Here is a 19,093-nt window from a genome sequence, read left to right as displayed (position 1 = left end):
TGTCGTATGTGTACAGATTGTAAAGCCCTCTGAGGCAAATTTGTAATTTGTGATATTAGGCTATACAAAATAAACTGAATTTGAATTGAATGTCAGCCCGAGCGGAGAAGCCACCGCAGATGCGACCTTGTCCTCCACCAGTCTCCCCAGGGTCGTGATCCCGGAGGAGCACAGCATGCTGGTCTGATCTGGTGTTGTGCCGTCCTGGATGTCCAACCTGGCTCCATACACCAGCAGTTCTTGAAGCAGCCAGTGTAGGGAACCTGTGGGTTCTGGTCTCTTCCATTCAAAACAGTTCCATGCCTTAAAAAGTGACGGTAAAAAGGAGATAATCCACACAATTTAAAAAGGTTAAAATCCATTAGAAAAAGTGCAGTGTCCAGACCCAGACCAGCTGCCTTCCTTAAAATGCAGTCTGTCACCTCTCTCCACACCACATCCGTTGGACCTGTGAGATACCTTTGTAAAAACTGGAACCTGAAAGTAGTCACCCTGCTGTCAATATGCACAAGCACCCCCCCCCCCCCTCTTTAGGTAAAAAGAGCACGCTCTGAGGGACCCAGTGCAGCCTGTTCCAGAAAAAATCTGTGAGGATGGCCTGTAGTTTCTGTGTGAGGCCTTTAGGAGGTTGCATGCAGGCCAGCTCATGCCACAGAGCTGAGGCCACCAGATTGTTAATAACCAGAGTCCTGCCTCTAAATAACATCTGTGGCTTTAGCCACTTCCACTTAGCCAGTCTTCCCTGCATCTTCTGCATAACTCCCTCCCAGGGACATTCATTCCCCACATACACACCAAGGTATTTGGTATATTTAAAACCCTCTTTAAAACCCATTAAATAATCCTCACCCATCACGCTCCAGAACTCTTTATATAGCTCTACCGGGATCCCATAAATTCCTGGGGCCTCCACTTGAGATCTTTAATATCTCCATTTCCAGTGGATTCTGAAAAATTCTGCAACTCCACTATTTCAGTCTCTAGATCCTTCATAGATCTGGTGATGTCCCGTGTCACATTGAGAGTGTACTGCTGACAGAGCTGCTTTATCTCAACCTTCCCGTGATCCCACCAATGTTTCAAAGAGTTAAAATCATGCTTTGTCTTCTTAAAACTGTTTTTAAAAAATCTAAAAAAAACTTTAAAATGTGCATCTTCTAAGAGGGATGTGTTAAAATGCCAGAATGCACTCTTTGGCCTTACATTGGGAATAAGAAAGTTGCACAGAACCAGAGCGTGGTCAGTGAACCCAACAGGCAGCATGCTGCACTTTTTAAAGATGTTGAAGTGGTTCACATTCCCTCTCGAATGGGCCCATGTGTACTGTCTCTCAACTCCATTTCCCCTCCTCCAGACATCGACCACCTCATGCTCCTCCACCAGCTGCCTCATTGTTCTCTGTGAAGGTCCGTGAGGTTCCCAATGGTTCTTATCTACTGCCTCATCCTCCGTGCAGTTAAAATCTCCTCCCACAAATAAAAAATCCTCCACATCCACTCTGCTTAAAACACAGCTTAAAACCTTTTTAAAAAAACCCTTGCTCAGGCCCAGCGTCAGGAGCATACTCATTTACAAAGACAAAGTTAAAAGTTCAAGTTTTGCCCTCACCACCAGCAGCCTGCTCTCCACCACATGCTCCACCTCCAGAGTCTCCGGGGCAACAGGATCCCCACCCCCCCACTGGTGGTGCTCTTGTGACTCAGCACCACCTCGCCCCCCCACTCTCTCTTCCATTCGGCCTCATTGGCTGAGTCACTATGCGTTTACTGTAAAAACATCACATTTGCTGTCATTAGCTGGTAGAGCAGGGACCTCTTTACAGAGTCTCTGGCTCCATTCATATTCAGTGTGCATACGCTTAAAAGACTCATAACAAACAAAACGTCATCTTCAATTTGAAAAAGACCCGTGACATCAATGTCAATTTCTTTATCTTTGAAACTAACCTCTTTACTCTAAAGACTTCCTTCGGTGTGAAGCCTCCTTTGTCTCTGCTCCTCAAATGTTTCCTTAAACAGCTGGAGAGCGTCTCGTCGTCAGAGAAGTATTCTCCTAACTCAACTCCTCGTTCCACTTTCGTTTTCTGTAAATAAAACCTTTATTCTCCACACACTGTGTCCTTTGGTGCCCTTACACCCATCAGGCCCTACGTCAGCCACTGAGTCCTCCTCCATACTGGACTCATCGTCCTCTGCTCCCCGGCCTCCTGTACTCACTGTCCTGTGAGTTTTCCTGAATCCTTGTCTTTCTCTTCAGCTGAGGGAGTTTAATCGTCCACCTCACAGCCCGTCAACCCAACTTCTTTCACCACTGTTCCACTCTCACACTTTTCTTTTTCTAATTCCTGTCCCCTACCCTTCTCCACCTGTCCTCCTGCCTGCCTCCTCTGTGCTCCCATCCTGAACCCCACTTTCCTCCTCTATGTCTTTCTGATTTGGGTTCTTCTTGGCGCCGTTCTGTCCATCAGATGTCAGATGTCTTCTGACAGGTGTCACTGCCTACCACAACTAAAACATTTCATGTTATCAGATGTTGCAAAAGAAGCATAATCAAAGTCATCCACTCTGACTTTGAACGCTACGTTCAACTCTTCATTCCTGTTGTTGAGGATCATGAACAGTTGTCTCCTATGAGACACAACATGCTTTAAGAACAGAGACTTGCACCCAGAGGACATTTTCTTCACCTGAGATATAACTCTCCCATTATAACCTCGTCCTTAACGAACGGTGGGATGACTTTAACTGCACAGAGGAAGAACGGGTACGGAAGTGTCAAACACCACGATCCCGTTCTCCACCACCGTGTTGACCTTGCTTACGCTATCAAGAAAAATGACCACATCTTTGTTCATCCTAGCAGCGGACTTCACGCTGGTGTGGCCGACCAGCTCCCCGCTGCTCAACTGCACACTAACACAGACACTACAACCCGCTAACCTACACACATGTCCCTGTGAACCCTACACCCCACTCTCATACACATTACCCAGTAAAGAAAATGAAAATAGCTAGTATCGCTCTCAAAAACCACGCTCAGCACTCCTACCACTCAGAGAGAGAGTGTAAATGAAGTGGACATGAGTAAAACATTGTGTAATGTCCTTTGTTTGAAGGCTCCCTGCAGACTTAACTTAATGTGCTCTACCATCATAATCTAAACATGGGAAGTTACCAAGAGAGATGTAACGTTTTCATCCATGTTAATTGTGAGGCTTTTGCAATACTGTAAGAAAGAGAACAGAAAAGAATAAGCAACTATAGGCTCTGCTGTCAACAAACAGGAGTTCAGAATAAGATGCATTCGATTTAATCATACCCTTGTGGGTTATAAAGCTCTTTCTTGGTGAATTGGATTCAGTATGAAATCCCAGCGTCCCCACTCATCTGAGTGGGCGTATTTCAGCTGGCCTAGTTTCTATCCAAAGAGAGAAAGAAATGGAGAGTAATGACACACACATTGTGCTGCAGGGAGGGCTTCAGTCGAGTAAGCTAGGTTTCAAGAGGATATGTCTGAGTCCCTCTGTCTGCCTGTTTCTTCTTCTAAACTGCCGGATATTAAAGAGACAGTGGAGAAAAACAGGGGAGGAATATACGAAGTGTTCCTCTGCACTGATGTCATCATACCAACATGTGATTTTAGACACACATGCACCCACAGAAGGAAACTTTATTTAATGACACACAAACCACACTCAACTAATGAATAGTAGTCCAAACCAATGGCAGAAACTAGTTGTATTCAAAAATCTTTTCCCTGGTATGATGTGTTTACTACCATGGCGACTGCCTTAATCAAGTAGGAAGCTGTCGCAGAGTTTTCTCCAAATATGAAACGTATACAAACACACGTCACACACATTGCCGTCCTGAGGTGGAAAGCAGACACACAGATGTGAAAGTGATTCAAACCTTTTTAAAAAGGAGGAATTATTCTTATTTTTCCCTTCAGGACACTCTGATCAGGTACATTTGACTCCAGTAAATCAGCCCCGTTTGTTACCAGCCATGGAAAGAATGTGGCTGATTAAGTTGAAAAGAGGGTTTTCCCTGAATGAGGGAATGACTGAAGCAAGACAAAGGGGTACGTTTTTATTTCATTGATGAATCTGTTGTTCTTACTGAATGACAATAAAAGTAAGCAGAGATGTCTAACTTAGAACCTTCAGGGAAAAATCAAAATAGGCTCACATGGGAAAAGTTATATCAGACTGAGCAAAAGGGCCCTTGTCCAGATTTCCATCACATGACAGCTCTTAAGTGATGTAATCAGTGTCACTATAGGTGTAAAGGGGTGAAGAGTCATAGATACGGCTATATACTATGTTGATATAAAACAACAGACCCAATTCAGATTCCATGTGCAAAAACCCAACATTAAGACATTGGATATATGGGTCTGCAAAGCATGTCGCTGTAGCACAAAATATACAGCCACAAATCGTACTATTCATTTAGGAAGGCAAGGTGGACACTGGCGGTAACGTTACTTTATTCTGCATTCTGTTAGCGCTACTGTTAGCACGCTGGGCCCTGACTAATGAAGCTGAAGCTCTAAAGAGTCTTCCTGACTGAACACTCCTTTTCATTCATAATCTCTCACTCTCTCTCCCTGTGATTCACTTTAAATTAACCGAGCAGATTCTCCACAGTTTCCTTAAGCCAATCACACCTACAATCAGCATCAGCCGTGCTCCTGATTCATCAGATTGCAGCAACACCTTTCAACTCATGGAGGATTCTGCCACATCAGACCTCAGCATAACTACTCCTTGATTATCCTGTTACAGGATGGAGTCCAATTGCCAAAGACTTTGCACTATTGAAATATTATGCATAGGTCATAAATTATTGTTCAAGTATCTCCTGATTGAACTCCCTGTTGTAAACTGAAGCCATAAGCCTTTGTCTTTAGATGGACATGCACCCATACATTTTTTAGGAAATTACAAAATTTATATCGACAGCAGTCTTTCAGTGAAAACATCGTTGGGACCAATGCAACTTTCTAGTCTATACTGGGAGGGTGAGAATGATGCATACTAAATGACGGATCTTTACATTTCTACATGTAAGAGGACAGAAAGGTCCATACTTTGCTCCCTGGAGAAGTATATCAATATGTTTATATGATTAACTGGGCTCATCTGGAAGATCGTTGCTGATCCCATTTCTACATTGCCCGTAGTTTCACAGCAATGACACATACACATGACACAACCAAGTCCATAAATTACAGCTATGTGCTGACTCCAAAAAGTTTCATACTGTTGGACAAATGCACTAATCTCACTAAGAGTTACATTTTAGTTAACAATACAAATCACTAAGCTGACGACGAGAATTTAATTTCTCTCCCCAAGGAATTTTGCCTGCTGAGCAAACAAAGCGATAAATAATCGTTAATGGTAATAACTCTTTGTAGTCAAGGCCGTCTTAATTTCAGGCGGGACAGACTGCCTCCGCCATAAAACACTGCAGGAAACAATATCCTTTAATACCATTGATTTAAGTGTCAATAAAACAGTGCGGTTGGTATATTGACAACTTTCCTGTTTCCACTACATGGTACCTCATCTATGGTTGCTTATTTGAACTACCCTGTTCTTCTTTTGATTTTAATTAACCAGAAATCATCATTTCCTCTGCACCAGAGGGGTTTTCCCAGGATGCTCCTTCCAGACATATTGTGTTCCCCACAAAAACTAAAACTCACTCATGAACTGGATGTAAATGACAAACTCATCTGTTTGCAGCAGATGTTTTTCCTTTTCCAATGTGAGGGTCCAAGGATCAGACATCGTATGTTGTACAGTTTGTAAAGCTCTCTGTGGCAAATGTGTGTTTTGTGATATTGGGCTTTTTTTAATTCAATTGAAAACTGAATGTTTATTTCCCCAAAATGTTACAGTTTGTGTAGGTATTGCTGCTGTGGTCTCTCACCTTGGTCCTTGCAGTCGCTTTGTCCGTTCTCATGAGTCACTTCACCATCAGAGCTTGGTCTGTCACACGGTGCCTTCTGGCAGTTAGGGAGACCATACAGAGGAAGGAAATCAAGAAGGTACAAAGTAAACACAACTTTACTTTTTTATACAGAGCAAAAACAGGTTGACATAGTCAATAATGCACACAGCTGTCTAACTACAATGTACATTGTAAAGATCTTTAAAAGCATCTACAAAATGGTGTAGATAAATAATCAGGCTTGGCTGGTGTTTGCTGTGCCAAGTTGGGAGCAGTTTGTCACTAAAGAGCCTCATTTTCCATCATTAAACACACATGTATATATTCAGGCACACACATGTGCTGGGTACAGTGTGACTCCAGTGTTATTTTACCCAATGAAAACCAATAACGCAGTGTTCTCCCTTCAGCTCCCTACATTTTCCCTCCTGTGCCAAACAGAATTAAGTCTTGTTTGGCAAACAGCTTTCACTACCCGGTGTGATTGCGTTTAATTATGCCAAAAAAAGAGGCCCTTATGGGATGGAGGTATAATTGCAAATATGTTTGTTGGTCTGTCCACGACAACAAGATCCAATTCAGCCATCACTGACATGTGAGGAAGACGTGACAAGAAAAACAAATCCTCTACTAATTCACAAGAATTAACAATCCTTTACTGGGACATATGGTAGATTAGATCAGTCGATTTCAGGTACCGCACTAAGTTGGTTTAAATCCTATTTATCAGATCGATCTCAATTTGTATTTGTAAACGATGAAGCCTCAATGACCACCAACGTTAATCACGGAGTTCCACAAGGTTCTGTGCTTGGACCAATTTTATTTACCTTATATATGCTTCCTTTGGGCAATATTATCAGGAAACACTGCATAAACTTTCATTGCTATGCAGACGATACTCAATTATATCTATCGATCAAACCAGAAGAAACGTTTTAGGACACACTGAGCACCTCTCTCTTCTTCTCTCTCCTTATGGACAAATTTACATCTATTGGATTTAAATTCAACAGGTGGACACAGATATGACTCCATAGGAATGCTAATGTCACACTGTTTCAAATGATGTGTAAACTGTTAGCTCAGTATTTTCACTGTATCAACTTTAAATATTTCAGTGTCGGTACACATGACATCTATTCATCTGTCCATCCTGATAGAGGGATCCTCCTCTGTTGCTCTCCTGAAGGTTTCTTCCCTTTTTCTCAACTTAAAGAGTATTTTGGGGAGTTTTTCCTGATCCGATGTGAGGTCCCGAAACAGAGGATGTCGTATTGTACAGATTGTAAAGCCCTCTCAGGAAATTTTGTAATTTGGGATTTGGGGCTATACAAAATAAACTGAATTAAATGTAATTGAATGACAATGTGGTGTTTGGGGCCAAATCAGTTTGGACAGCATTGTGGAAGAATAGGAAGTGTGTTTACCTTTTCCAATTCAGGTTTGTGAACAGGTGATCCAGATCCAGCTCTATCCAAGTCTACACCCCCATTAACACACACCTCTCTCATCACCTGAAAAACACAAGATAATACAGCGTTAGTTAATGAGACTACTGTTTACAATCGACAAAGTGAGGGAGTTCAACTCTGTACACTACTGCGTCTAACTGAGCCGGTGGAATGTTACGTCCTAACTGTGATCAGATCACATGGGTGGATCCCTTATTTAAAAATCCTAAAATATTTCCTCACATCATTGCCACATAATTAAGCAGCTTCAGGCTGGAACGCATGCCTGGAGTAATGCAGGCCACATGTACGATGAACTCCCTCCTCTCTCATATCCCATCATGCTACTGAGTGGCAGCCAAAGGATCATAAGGCAATGCAGACCATGCAGCGGAGCAACTACAGGAGGTAGAGCGTGCATGCATGGGGTAGGAGTTGGTGGAGGGGTGGGGGTGTCTGCCCCACACATTAGACACCACAGAGTTTTACGATGTCCATGGAATCCTTATGCTATAAGGTCCAGCAGGGGTGAATGAGACCCGCGGGGCTCTGGACGGGGCGCCAGTGTGCATTACCGTGACCTAATTGGACCCCTTAGATCTGCCAATCTAAGGGGTGTTTGTAGATGAGTGGTGGGCAGCGGGAAATTAGATTTCAGTCAAACCACCGCGTGTGCACGTCGGCTGACACACACACACACACACACACACACACACACACACACACACAGCCTCATCATTTCCAAAAGCATGCTGAACCGTCTCTGGCCTTGCAGAGATCCTCAGCTCATTGGTGTCACAGACTGTGGCTCCATGGGTTTGGCTCTGAGAGCCAGAGAGTGGGACGGAACTGCAACATCATGTCTATCGACCACTGGAGAGCTACGCAGACAGACTGGGGTGCTAAGTAGGTCTGATGATGTGCTACAAATCAAACTTGAGGAGATAGTGGGACTGAGTGCAGTAGCTTTGGGTGCTCTATAAAAACTATAACACAACAAATACATCTTATTATTCTCTATTTTGGGCCATTCATGTCTTTATTAGAAAGCCAGCAGTAGAGATGACAGAACGTAAAAGGAGACTGAGATGGCTAAATACATGGGACAAAGATTCCCACACAAACCAGGGACACCTTGGTCCATGGTTGGCACCCGAAGTACTCAGGGTGCACCCTCCCTGGAAATGCAATAATGTAATTCAATTGTCTTACAAAAACTCAATAAACCTGAACAACCAGTCTCCTCCAGTGCTCAGTCACTTGTCAGTCACACAGGGCGCATCTGTCAGGATCCGTCAAGTCCACTTTTAGTAATTGTCATTTAGACAGATGAGGGAGCAATATGTGGAACTCCTGAGCCACAACACTTAAACGTTCACGTTCAATCATCAGTGCGATAATTTAAAGCAGAAATTAGAGATGTAGTCATGAATGATCTGGTGCTTGTCATTTAGTTTGTTGGTCAATCTAATGCATCATTGTTTGTGAGTTGTGCTGTATGTATTTAATTATTGAGTTTTTGTGTACCCTAATTGGCCATCGAGGGACTGGCATTGAAAATGCTTTTAGACTTTAAATGCTGTGGTACTGTATGTGGTGTATACTTGTCCCTAAAACAATAATCATTAAATAAATACCATGGTGACATTCAAAAGATGGCCATGCATGTCAGTTTGCAATGGACAACAATGATGACCTCTGGGTAGTCAAGGAAGCGTTTGAAAGCACACTTGAAGAGATAAGCTGTGAAGACACAAACAGTGAACATACAACTTACTTTCCCCAAACTTGGTGCAGAAAAAGTAGTACAAGAAAAGAGAAGTTAGGAGGGAAGATATTGCACCAGTCATACACAAAGAGAATTAGGTCAAACTATAAAGAGGGCAACTGGGAGAGGAGGCAGAGGAAGGCAGAGAAATACATACATAGTTTCAAAAGAAGGATTGGGAAGGATGCAATATAGAAATGGGTAAACCATAAACACATGAGCAACAGTTAACGTCTAGGAGAATCATTACTCTACCTAGCGGGTTTGGAAACCTCAGGTACTCTCTTAGCATCCTTTACCACTTCTTTCTTCTCTTCCTTTCATTACTGTCTTTCTCCTTCTTTTTCTTCACTGTCCCTTTACTCCTCAATCTTTACCAGCTCTTCCTCTTTCCCTTTCTGTCCCTCATCTCAATGCGCTGAATGCGATTTCACAGGGCTTCACTTTTGTCAAGAGGACACACTGTTGGCTGGCTGATTCGACAGGGCTGGGCAATGCCAAAGACACCTTTATTTCCATCATCCAAATCGGTGATAAGAAATACAAGAATTGCTGTTATTGGAGTTTTATGCCATCTGGGTAGAAGACAAGTTCCAGAGAGACAGACAAGAGTCCAGGCAACACCAAATTCAAATCCAGTCACCTGACTGAACAATTAGTGCAGTCGTTACCAACCAGGTTACCTGCCTCAGCTAATCAATAAACAACTTGTTACCACGTGGAACAAGTCATTGAATCAAGAAGTAAAACATGTTTTAATCTTTGTGTCTTGACAGCCGTAAAGAGGAAATAGTTGAATTGAGAAAAAGACAGACAGAAGCAAACACTGCCAATAATAAGACTGTTTTTTCCATCAAAGGTCTGAGGGGGAAACTTGCTCCACCCTTTCTTTCTTAACACGACCCTCAGTGCCAAGAAGGGGAGTGGGGGTCTTAAAATATTGTGCACAATGCAAGGACAAACAAGGAAGTCCAGGTGATTCTCAGGAGAGCGAAGACGAGCAGAGGTGAGGAGGAAGAGGGGTCTGTATGGTTTCTTTTAAATCCAAAGACCAGATGAGGTCCGTCTTTCCTCTGGGATTGAAACTGAAAGAGCCCAGAGGAGCTGGCACAGCACCAACAACAAATAGACGTAGGGGTTGGAAAGCAGAAAGCACCAGAGCCTAGTTGATGCCGGGAGGGTATGTTTGTTTTGCAGACTTGTCGAGCAGCCAGAGGGAAAGATCAGAGAAAGAGGAGACGGGTGAGAGACAGAGAGAAAGAATGTGTGATAAACAGAGAGATCAGAGGAACACTACAAACCAAACATCTTCACATCAGAGTTAGACCAGCACAACCACCTGTTCAAAAGTCATACAATATCAGGAAAAGGTCCATCCTGAAGAACAAAAGCCAAGCTATTCTCATACTGAGAGCTACACCCTCTACTCTTCAATACTAGCAGCAAAATGGAAGTTACAGAGAATCTAATTTTAACATCCCAAATGAAACATTCAAGCCAATCCCAAGAACTTCACCCCAGTCTGACAATGATCTATGGTGAGTACCAGTGACACTGTCGTACCGTAGACAGCCACATGAGGCGGTGAGCCAAGTTATAACAGCTCACAAGGTTTTAAGTCTCTTCACTGTTCAACTATCATATCCACTGGTGACATTATTCTTTTAAAAAGTTGAAAATCAATGTTCTTCTGTGGTGGTTACAGGGTTTATTTTGTTACCTTGAGCCACTCTTCGGCCTGTTCTTTGCTCTGCACAGCCAGCACCAGGGCATCCGCCCCCTGGTGGACAATCTTCAGTTCGTGCTTTTTCTTCTTGCCATCTTTGGGGATGTGATTGATGCTGCACCCTGTCAGGGTCAGCTCCATCTGGGGTGTGTGGTCTTTGGAGGACTTGTAACACTGGAGGGAGAAAAAAGGGACGCGATTAAACTGGATGTAATGTTTTCTCGCTCAACATTGGGCTAAGAACTTGTATGTAACCATTTGCACAAGTATGTCCATTGAGCTTATGTGAAATATGCCTTTCTGTGCAAGCTTGTACATCAGTACCCCTCACCAGCAGTTTGTTATCTTTGATGACACAGAGGAGTTTGGTCCACTGGCCAAAGCGCTTCTTGCGCAGCAGGAATGCACAGATCCGAGCGTCCTTCACCAGGTCCATGGACGCTTCTGCAGATGGCCACTGGTGACGCGTCTTTTGGCTCTTCCCATCCTCCTCTTCCTCGTCGTACGACTCATAAGAGCTGCTCATGGCATCTGAGTCATAGTCTGAGAGACAAGTGCAGAAAGCGAATATTTTTTACATACTGCCTTTTATTTTCTATCATGAAAGTAAGTAAACATAAAATCAAAAATGTAAATGCTGTTTATTCTGTACACATGACATCTATTCTTCTGTCCATCCGGGGAGAGGGATCCTCCTCTGTTGCTCTCCTGAAGGTTTCTTCCCTTTTTTCCCTGTCAAAGGTTATTTTTGGGGAGTTTTTCCTGATCCGATGTGAGGTCAAAGGTCAGGGATGTCGTATGTGTACAGATTGTAAAGCCCTCTGAGGCAAATTTGTAATTTGTGATTTTGGGCTATACAAAATATACTGAATTGAATTGAATTAGAAAGAAAGCTATAAATCCACTGTTCATTTTCAGCATAGTGTTCATTAAGTACTTTGCATATGAGTAAATGCAGCTTATCAATGATGTGCATTGTAAATCATCCACCTACTGGCAGTGATGTATTCAGGAGCCTTTCCAGGACTTAAAGGAACCGCTTCCTCGTAGTAGCCTTCTGGTAGAGAGGAGCTGGGCAGAGGAGGAGGGCCATTGTTTGGAGGCTGCAGAGAGAAGAGAAGCTTATATTGATTAGTGACAATTAGAGTACAAAGCACATCTAGAGAATATTACACTTCAACTCCCTAAAGAGTTTGAACAATTACTTCTTCGCATTTCACAAGCAAAGAATTCATATTTTCAAATATTTCACTCATGTTATAGTGTTGTCAAGCACACTTACACTTAATGTTTCTTAAATATGTTTTATATAATATTCTATGTATATAATAATGATATATAATATTGTATATTCTGGTCATTGTACAAACAGAGCACAGCAACCTAAACTTCAGACCATATGCCCACAGGTTTGGTCAAGGTTACTTGATTATGGTCGTTAAAGTAAACAGGTATCAAACAAGCAGAAACATCCACTAAACATCTTCTAGATCAGTCCCCATCTTCCACTGATGATGTCGCTGTTCTGTGTCATGTTCTGTATGCAGATTTTGTGACTGAGGTAGTTTCTCTAAATATCAGGAATCATCATTTTGCTACTTCAGTTGACTGAATTGATGCTCCAACTGGGATTTGTAACAGAGGCTATCCAGACTCTCGCTTTTTGAGCCAGCCTCAAGTGGCTATTCAAAGAACTGCAGCTTGTGGCACTTCTGCATTGGCTTAATTTATCAGCACTGGTGGTTGCCACTTGGTCTTATGCTGGGTTCACACCAAAAGCGTTGCAAATATTTGCAACGCTTTTGGTGTGAACACAGCATTAGTGTCAATTGTTTGCACCCACTTCCATCTTCTAATTAATGTTGTTTGCAGTGGTGCTGCCTTGAAAATGTGATTTCTTATCAGTCAATTATAATGTCTGGATTTGTATACATAGGTAACAATAACAATGCCAATGACTTTTCCCCAAATGTATTAATCTTTTCCTTTATTTTTGTTGTATTGTTAGCTAGTAGTATTATTATTCCGTTCATTTATGGGCATGTATAGGTTTGTCCTTATGTTTTAGCAATATAAAAACCAAAATAAAACATTGGCTCCGTTTTATTCAAGTGCCCAAGTAAGACATGACCCTGAAACTGAAGTAGCTAAATGAAGTACAGTCATCATTCATTGTATTATTTACACAAGTCAGTACCAGACAACCTCAAAGTGCATAAAATAGTGTAAAACAGTAACATGGCGACTTTCTGAAAAGACCATGACCAAGCTGTGATGGCTGCAAACTTTCTTCCTCTCATGGGAAACATCGTTTTTATTTTATTTACTGGTGGCATCACTTATTTTCCGCTTTCGGACAGTTATAAAGGGGAGAAACTCCATAAGAGTTATGAAACTGTATGTGCTACGGGCCATTGGTTAGAGCTCACCCAGTGAGGCGTCAGTGCTGCAGTGATGTCAGCATCCATTGCGGTAACAACGTGGAACATTCATAAAAGGGTTTGGCGGACGTGCAGCTTCAATGGCTAACTTCTAAGTGCAGAAAGTATGTGTCATTGAGGAAAAATTGGATTGAGGAAGACGGGTGTCACTGTGTCTGCGACTCTCACAAGATGCAATATCCAAGATGGCGCCCCCCAGCTGCTAGACTACTGATCCAAACAAAGATCTCTATCCTTTGTCCATTCAAAAAACAGACTACAATATCAAATGACCCCGACCATTTTGAAGAATACAATAATGAGTACTTCAACATAGTCTGCATCATAAACCAGGACAATGCAGACAACACAAACAAGGGACAAAACAGATTTACTCCAATCAAAAAGATAATCATGTGCAACACCATCCACATCTCCAAAACCACCATGCTGCACAGATGTAACATAATTCTCATTTCAATCGAAAGTAAACTTACCGCACTTAATAAAACTCCAGAATTGCCCATCGAAGTATCGTACAAAAATTCCAGGCACTGTGCCAGAGCCTAACAGAAAGTCAGAACTAAATAGACACACTCACAGAGGAAACCATTTTCATTTAACCATTGGCTGCCGCCATTCATCACAAAATCTACCGTAAAGGAATCCAAACACCCAACACACATCATAAGATTAGTCTCTATGTGGATGATATATTGTTGTTCTTTTAAAAAAAACTCACTCATCGCAACATGTGGTAGTCATCGTGTGGTAGTCATCGTGTGTTAGTCATTGTGTGGTAGTCATCGTGTGGTAGTCATCGTGTGGTAGTCATCGCGACTTAGTCATCGTGTGGTAGTCATCATGTGGTAGTCATTGTGATGTAGTCATCGTGGACTCATCTCTGTACTTGACTTGTTAGACCTTAGTGCTGATAAAGGACTCATCTCTGTACTTGTTTTGTTAGACCTTAGTGCTGATAAAGGACTCATCTCTGTACTGGTCTTGTTAGACCTTAGTGCTGATAAAGGACTCATCTCTGTACTTGTTTTGTTAGACCTTAGTGCTGATAAAGGACTCATCTCTGTACTTGTTTTGTTAGACCTTAGTGCTGATAAAGGACTCATCTCTGTACTGGTATTATTAGACCTTAGTGCTGATAAAACACTCATCTCTGTACTGGTCTTGTTAGAACTTAGTGCTGATAAAGGACTCATCTCTGTACTGGTATTATTAGACCTTAGTGCTGATAAAACACTCATCTCTGTACTGGTCTTGTTAGACCTTAGTGCTGATAAAGGACTCATCTCTGTACTGGTCTTTTTAGACCTTAGTGCTGATAAAGGACTCATCTCTGTACTTGTTTTGTTAGACCTTAGTGCTGATAAAGGACTCATCTCTGTACTTGTTTTGTTAGACCTTAGTGCTGATAAAGGACTCATCTCTGTACTGGTCTTGTTAGACCTTAGTGCTGATAAAGGACTCATCTCCGTACTGGTATTATTAGACCTTAGTGCTGATAAAGGACTCATCTCCGTACTGGTATTATTAGACCTTAGTGTTGATAAAGGACTCATCTCTGTACTGGTCTTGTTAGACCTTAGTGCTGATAAAGGACTCATCTCCGTACTGGTATTATTAGACCTTAGTGTTGATAAAGGACTCATCTCCGTACTGGTATTATTAGACCTTAGTGCTGATAAAGGACTCATCTCTGTACTGGTCTTGTTAGACCTTAGTGCTGATAAAGGACTCATCTCTGTACTGGTCTTGTTAGACCTTAGTGCTGATAAAGGACTCATCTCTGTATTGGTCTTGTTAGACCTTAGTGCTGATAAAGGACTCATCTCTGTACTGGTCTTGTTAGACCTTAGTGCTGATGAAGGACTCATCTCCGTACTGGTATTATTAGACCTTAGTGCTGATAAAGGACTCATCTCCGTACTGGTATTATTAGACCTTAGTGCTGCGTTCGACACCATTGATCATGACATCCTATTACAGAGACTGGATCAGTCGATTGGCATTTCAGGTACCACACTAAGTTGGTTTAAATCCTATTTATCAGATCGATCTCAATTTGTATTTGTAAACGATGAAGCCTCAATGACCACCAACGTTAATCACAGAGTTCCACAAGGTTCTGTGCTTGGAACAATTTTATTTACCTTCTTTTGAGCAATATTATCAGGAAACACTCCATAAACTTTCATTGCTATGCAGATGATACTCAATTATATCTATTGATCAAACCAGAGGAGACCAACCAGCTCGCTAAAATTCAAGAATGTCTTAAAGACATAAAAACATGGATGACCTACAACTTCCTGATGTTAAACTCAGACAAAACTGAAGTTATTTTACTGGCCCTGAACACCTCAGAGATCAATTATCTGGTGATGTAGTTTCTGTAGATGGCATTTCCCTGGCATCCAACACCACTGTAAAGAATCTCTAGTTATCTTTGACCGGGACTTGTCCTTTAACTCCCACGTTAAGCAAATTTCAAGGACTGCATTTTTTCATCGACGTAACATTTCAGAAATCAAGCACATCTTGTCTCAAAAAGATGCAGAAAAGCTGGTTTACGAGTTTGTTACTTCTTTACCGACAGGTTTTATATCATATTTTGAGAGCCCCAAAAAAATCGAGCATTTTCCCCATTCTTTCCCCAGATTGAGCATTTAAGCTAAACTACATTTAATTTGGACCCCTAATATGTGGGAAGCGTGGCTAACACAATGGAATCTGTCTTCGTCTGAAGGCCATAGTTCTGACAATGATGATTTTACTGTTGAGAAAATGTATTCTATTCCGCTAGGAACAGAAGAAGAAAGAATGAGGGTACTTTTTTATTAGAAAAATTATATTGTGATTCTTTCCAATTCCATTGTGGTGCATAGCATGCTAGTTGCTTTGTAGGATAATGTAGTAAAATACAGTGAAATTTAATTTGGAGCTCACGTTTTTTAACTAAAAATGTTTTACATTTACATAACATTTAATTTAGCTGACGCTTTTATACAAAGCGACTTACAATCATACACCGTAGACACAGCTACGGGGAGCAATTCAGGTTTAAGTATCTTGCTCAAGGACACATCGACTAGCACTAGGGGATGGAACCGCTAATGCTCTGATTGAAAAGCGGACCTGCTAACCACTGACCCACAGACACCCAAAAGCACCGAATAGCGCCTCCCAGACATTGGGGTCTCAAACTGAGGACAGTCTTACAGGATGCTCGTGGTATTATCTCGTCCTAACAGCATACGAGTCATTCAGACTCATCATATTATTGGTATAGACAGGCGTACGGACACAACAGATGGACAACACTAACATAATAATTGCTCTGGCTCCGGATGTTGCAGAGCCATAAATCGTGTAACAAATATGCAAGGAACCCTGCAAGTTCATATTATCATAGAATTCATATTATTTCATACTTTAAGGGAATTCCTAATCCATCTAAAGTAATGACATTAAGAGTTTGAAGGACTTTTTCATGTGCCTTCATGGTTTGAATACTGTTCCTCCCTTACGAGAATACATTTCCACAGGAAGCACTGATACAACTATACGAACAGCAGCCTGAGCAGGTCATGTGCATGGATGCATATCAGAAATGTCAGAATTCCACAGTCATAATGTGTAATTAGGTAGTGGTAAAGGAGTCCTGACCTTGGTTTGGACTACTTTAAGTGGGAGCTATGTCTGCTGCTCCTGCCCTGAAACTCACATCCAAACTCACATGCCCTGCGTAGGAGGACTGGTCCTGAATAAATGTTTCTGCCTTTGTGCCAATGGGATGCTGGAAGGGATAAACTGAGTGGACACAGGAAAGCCACTCCCCTAGGAAAGGCTTTGGAAAGGGAAAATCATTTCCAATGATTCTTGGCAAATGACCCGATGTGGAAGCACATACGTTTCCAGCTACAGCCAATCTTAACAGATTTTCTGAATTTTATTTGACAGTGAAAGATGTTGAATAAAACCAGTTCGCATTCGTGAATTACAAGATAACTATGGGGACTTCAGATATAAAATATTTTTTTGTTTGTTTTTTAAATGTTGGTAAAATGACATTTTGTTTATAATATTGTGACATAGTAATCGTGTGGTAGTCATCGTGACATAGTAATCGTGTGGTAGTCATCGTGACATAGTAATCGTGTGGTAGTCATCGTGTGGTAGTCATTGTGTGGTAGTCATCGTGTGGTAGTCATCGTGTGGTAGTCATCGTGACATAGTAATCGTGTGGTAGTCATCGTGTGGTAGTCATTGTGTGGTAGTCATCGTGTGGTAGTCATTGTGACATAGTAATCGTGTGGTAGTCATCGTGTGGTAGTCATCGTGTGGTAGTCATTGTGACATAGTAATCGTGTGGTAGTCATCGTGTGGTAGTCATTGTGTGGTAGTCATTGTGTGGTAGTCATCGTGACATAGTAATCGTGTGGTAGTCATCGTGTGGTAGTCATTGTGTGGTAGTCATTGTGTGGTAGTCATCGTGTGGTAGTCATCGTGTGTTAATCATCGTGTGGTAGTCATTGTGTGTTAGTCATCGTGACATAGTAACCGTGTGGTAGTAATCGTGTGGTAGTCATCGTGTGGTAGTCATCGTGTGTTAGTCATCTTGACATAGTAATCGTGTGGTAGTCAACGTGACGTAGTCATCGTGTGGTAGTCATTGTGTGTTAGTCATCGTGACATAGTAATCGTGTGGTAGTCAACGTGACGTAGTCATTGTGTGTTAGTCATCGTGTGTTAGTCATCGTGACATAGTCATCGTGTGGTAGTCAACGTGACGTAGTCATCGTGTGGTAGTCATCGTGTGGTAGTCATCGTGTGGTAGTCATCGTGACATAGTAATCGTGTGGTAGTCAACGTGACATAGTCATTGTGTGTTAGTCATCGTGTGGTAGTCAACGTGACGTAGTCATTGTGTGGTAGTCATTGTGTGGTAGTCATCGTGTGTTAGTCATCGTGACATAGTCATCGTGTGGTAGTCAACGTGACGTAGTCATTGTGTGTTAGTCATCGTGTGTTAGTCATCGTGTGTTAGTCATCGTGACGTAGTCATCGTGTGTTAGTCATCGTGACATAGTAATCGTGTGGTAGTCATCGTGACGTAGTCATCGTGTGTTAGTCATCGTGACATAGTCATCGTGTGGTAGTCATCGTGACGTAGTCATCGTGTGTTAGTCATCGTGACGTAGTCATCGTGTGGTAGTCATCGTGACGTAGTCATCGTGTGTTAGTCATTGTGACGTAGTCATCATGTGGTAGTCATCGTGACGTAGTCATCGTGTGGTAGTCATCGTGTGGTAGTCATCGTGTGGTAGTCATCGTGACATAGTAATCGTGTGGTAGTCATCGTGACGTAGTCATCGTGTGGTAGTCATCGTGTGGTAGTCATCGTGTGGTAGTCATCGTGACATAGTAATCGTGTGGTAGTCATCGTGACGTAGTCATCGTGTGGTAGTCATCGTGTGGTAGTCATCGTGTGGTAGTCATCGTGTGGTAGTCATCGTGACATAGTAATCGTGTGGTAGTCATCGTGACGTAGTCATCGTGTGGTAGTCATCGTGACGTAGTCATCGTGACGTAGTCATCGTGTGGTAGTCATCGTGACGTAGTCATCGTGTGGTAGTCATCGTGTGGTAGTCATCCCAGTTAGCCCACCCTAAAGCATACGCCGCTTTACTAAAAGGGACCATAATTTACTAAATGAACATCATGCTGTATTGAGGAACACTTTT

At 42.1% G+C, this 19,093-nt stretch overlaps 1 protein-coding gene across 4 annotated transcripts in view; it reads right to left on the bottom strand.

Moving 5' to 3' along the window:
- afap1 (actin filament associated protein 1) overlaps positions 1-19,093 on the bottom strand; it is an 84,599-nt gene that overhangs the window by 18,742 nt on the left and 46,764 nt on the right. For 3 of the 4 annotated variants that reach the window (XM_034557464.1, XM_034557467.1, XM_034557466.1), the window contains exons 4-8: positions 11,906-12,014; positions 11,243-11,454; positions 10,906-11,085; positions 7,394-7,480; positions 5,943-6,018 (exon numbers count right to left, since the gene is read on the bottom strand). In XM_034557464.1, the coding sequence (XP_034413355.1) occupies positions 5,943-6,018; positions 7,394-7,480; positions 10,906-11,085; positions 11,243-11,454; positions 11,906-12,014 (664 nt within the window). The remainder of the gene's footprint in view (positions 1-5,942; positions 6,019-7,393; positions 7,481-10,905; positions 11,086-11,242; positions 11,455-11,905; positions 12,015-19,093) is intronic. The other variant, XM_034557465.1, reaches the window with a different exon arrangement.

This window comes from Cyclopterus lumpus, chromosome 18 (genome assembly GCF_009769545.1).
Source record: "Cyclopterus lumpus isolate fCycLum1 chromosome 18, fCycLum1.pri, whole genome shotgun sequence".
Taxonomy (NCBI): domain Eukaryota; kingdom Metazoa; phylum Chordata; class Actinopteri; order Perciformes; family Cyclopteridae; genus Cyclopterus; species Cyclopterus lumpus.
The sequence above is the reverse complement of the archived record's forward strand: the minus strand, read 5'-3'. Positions and strand labels throughout refer to the sequence as shown.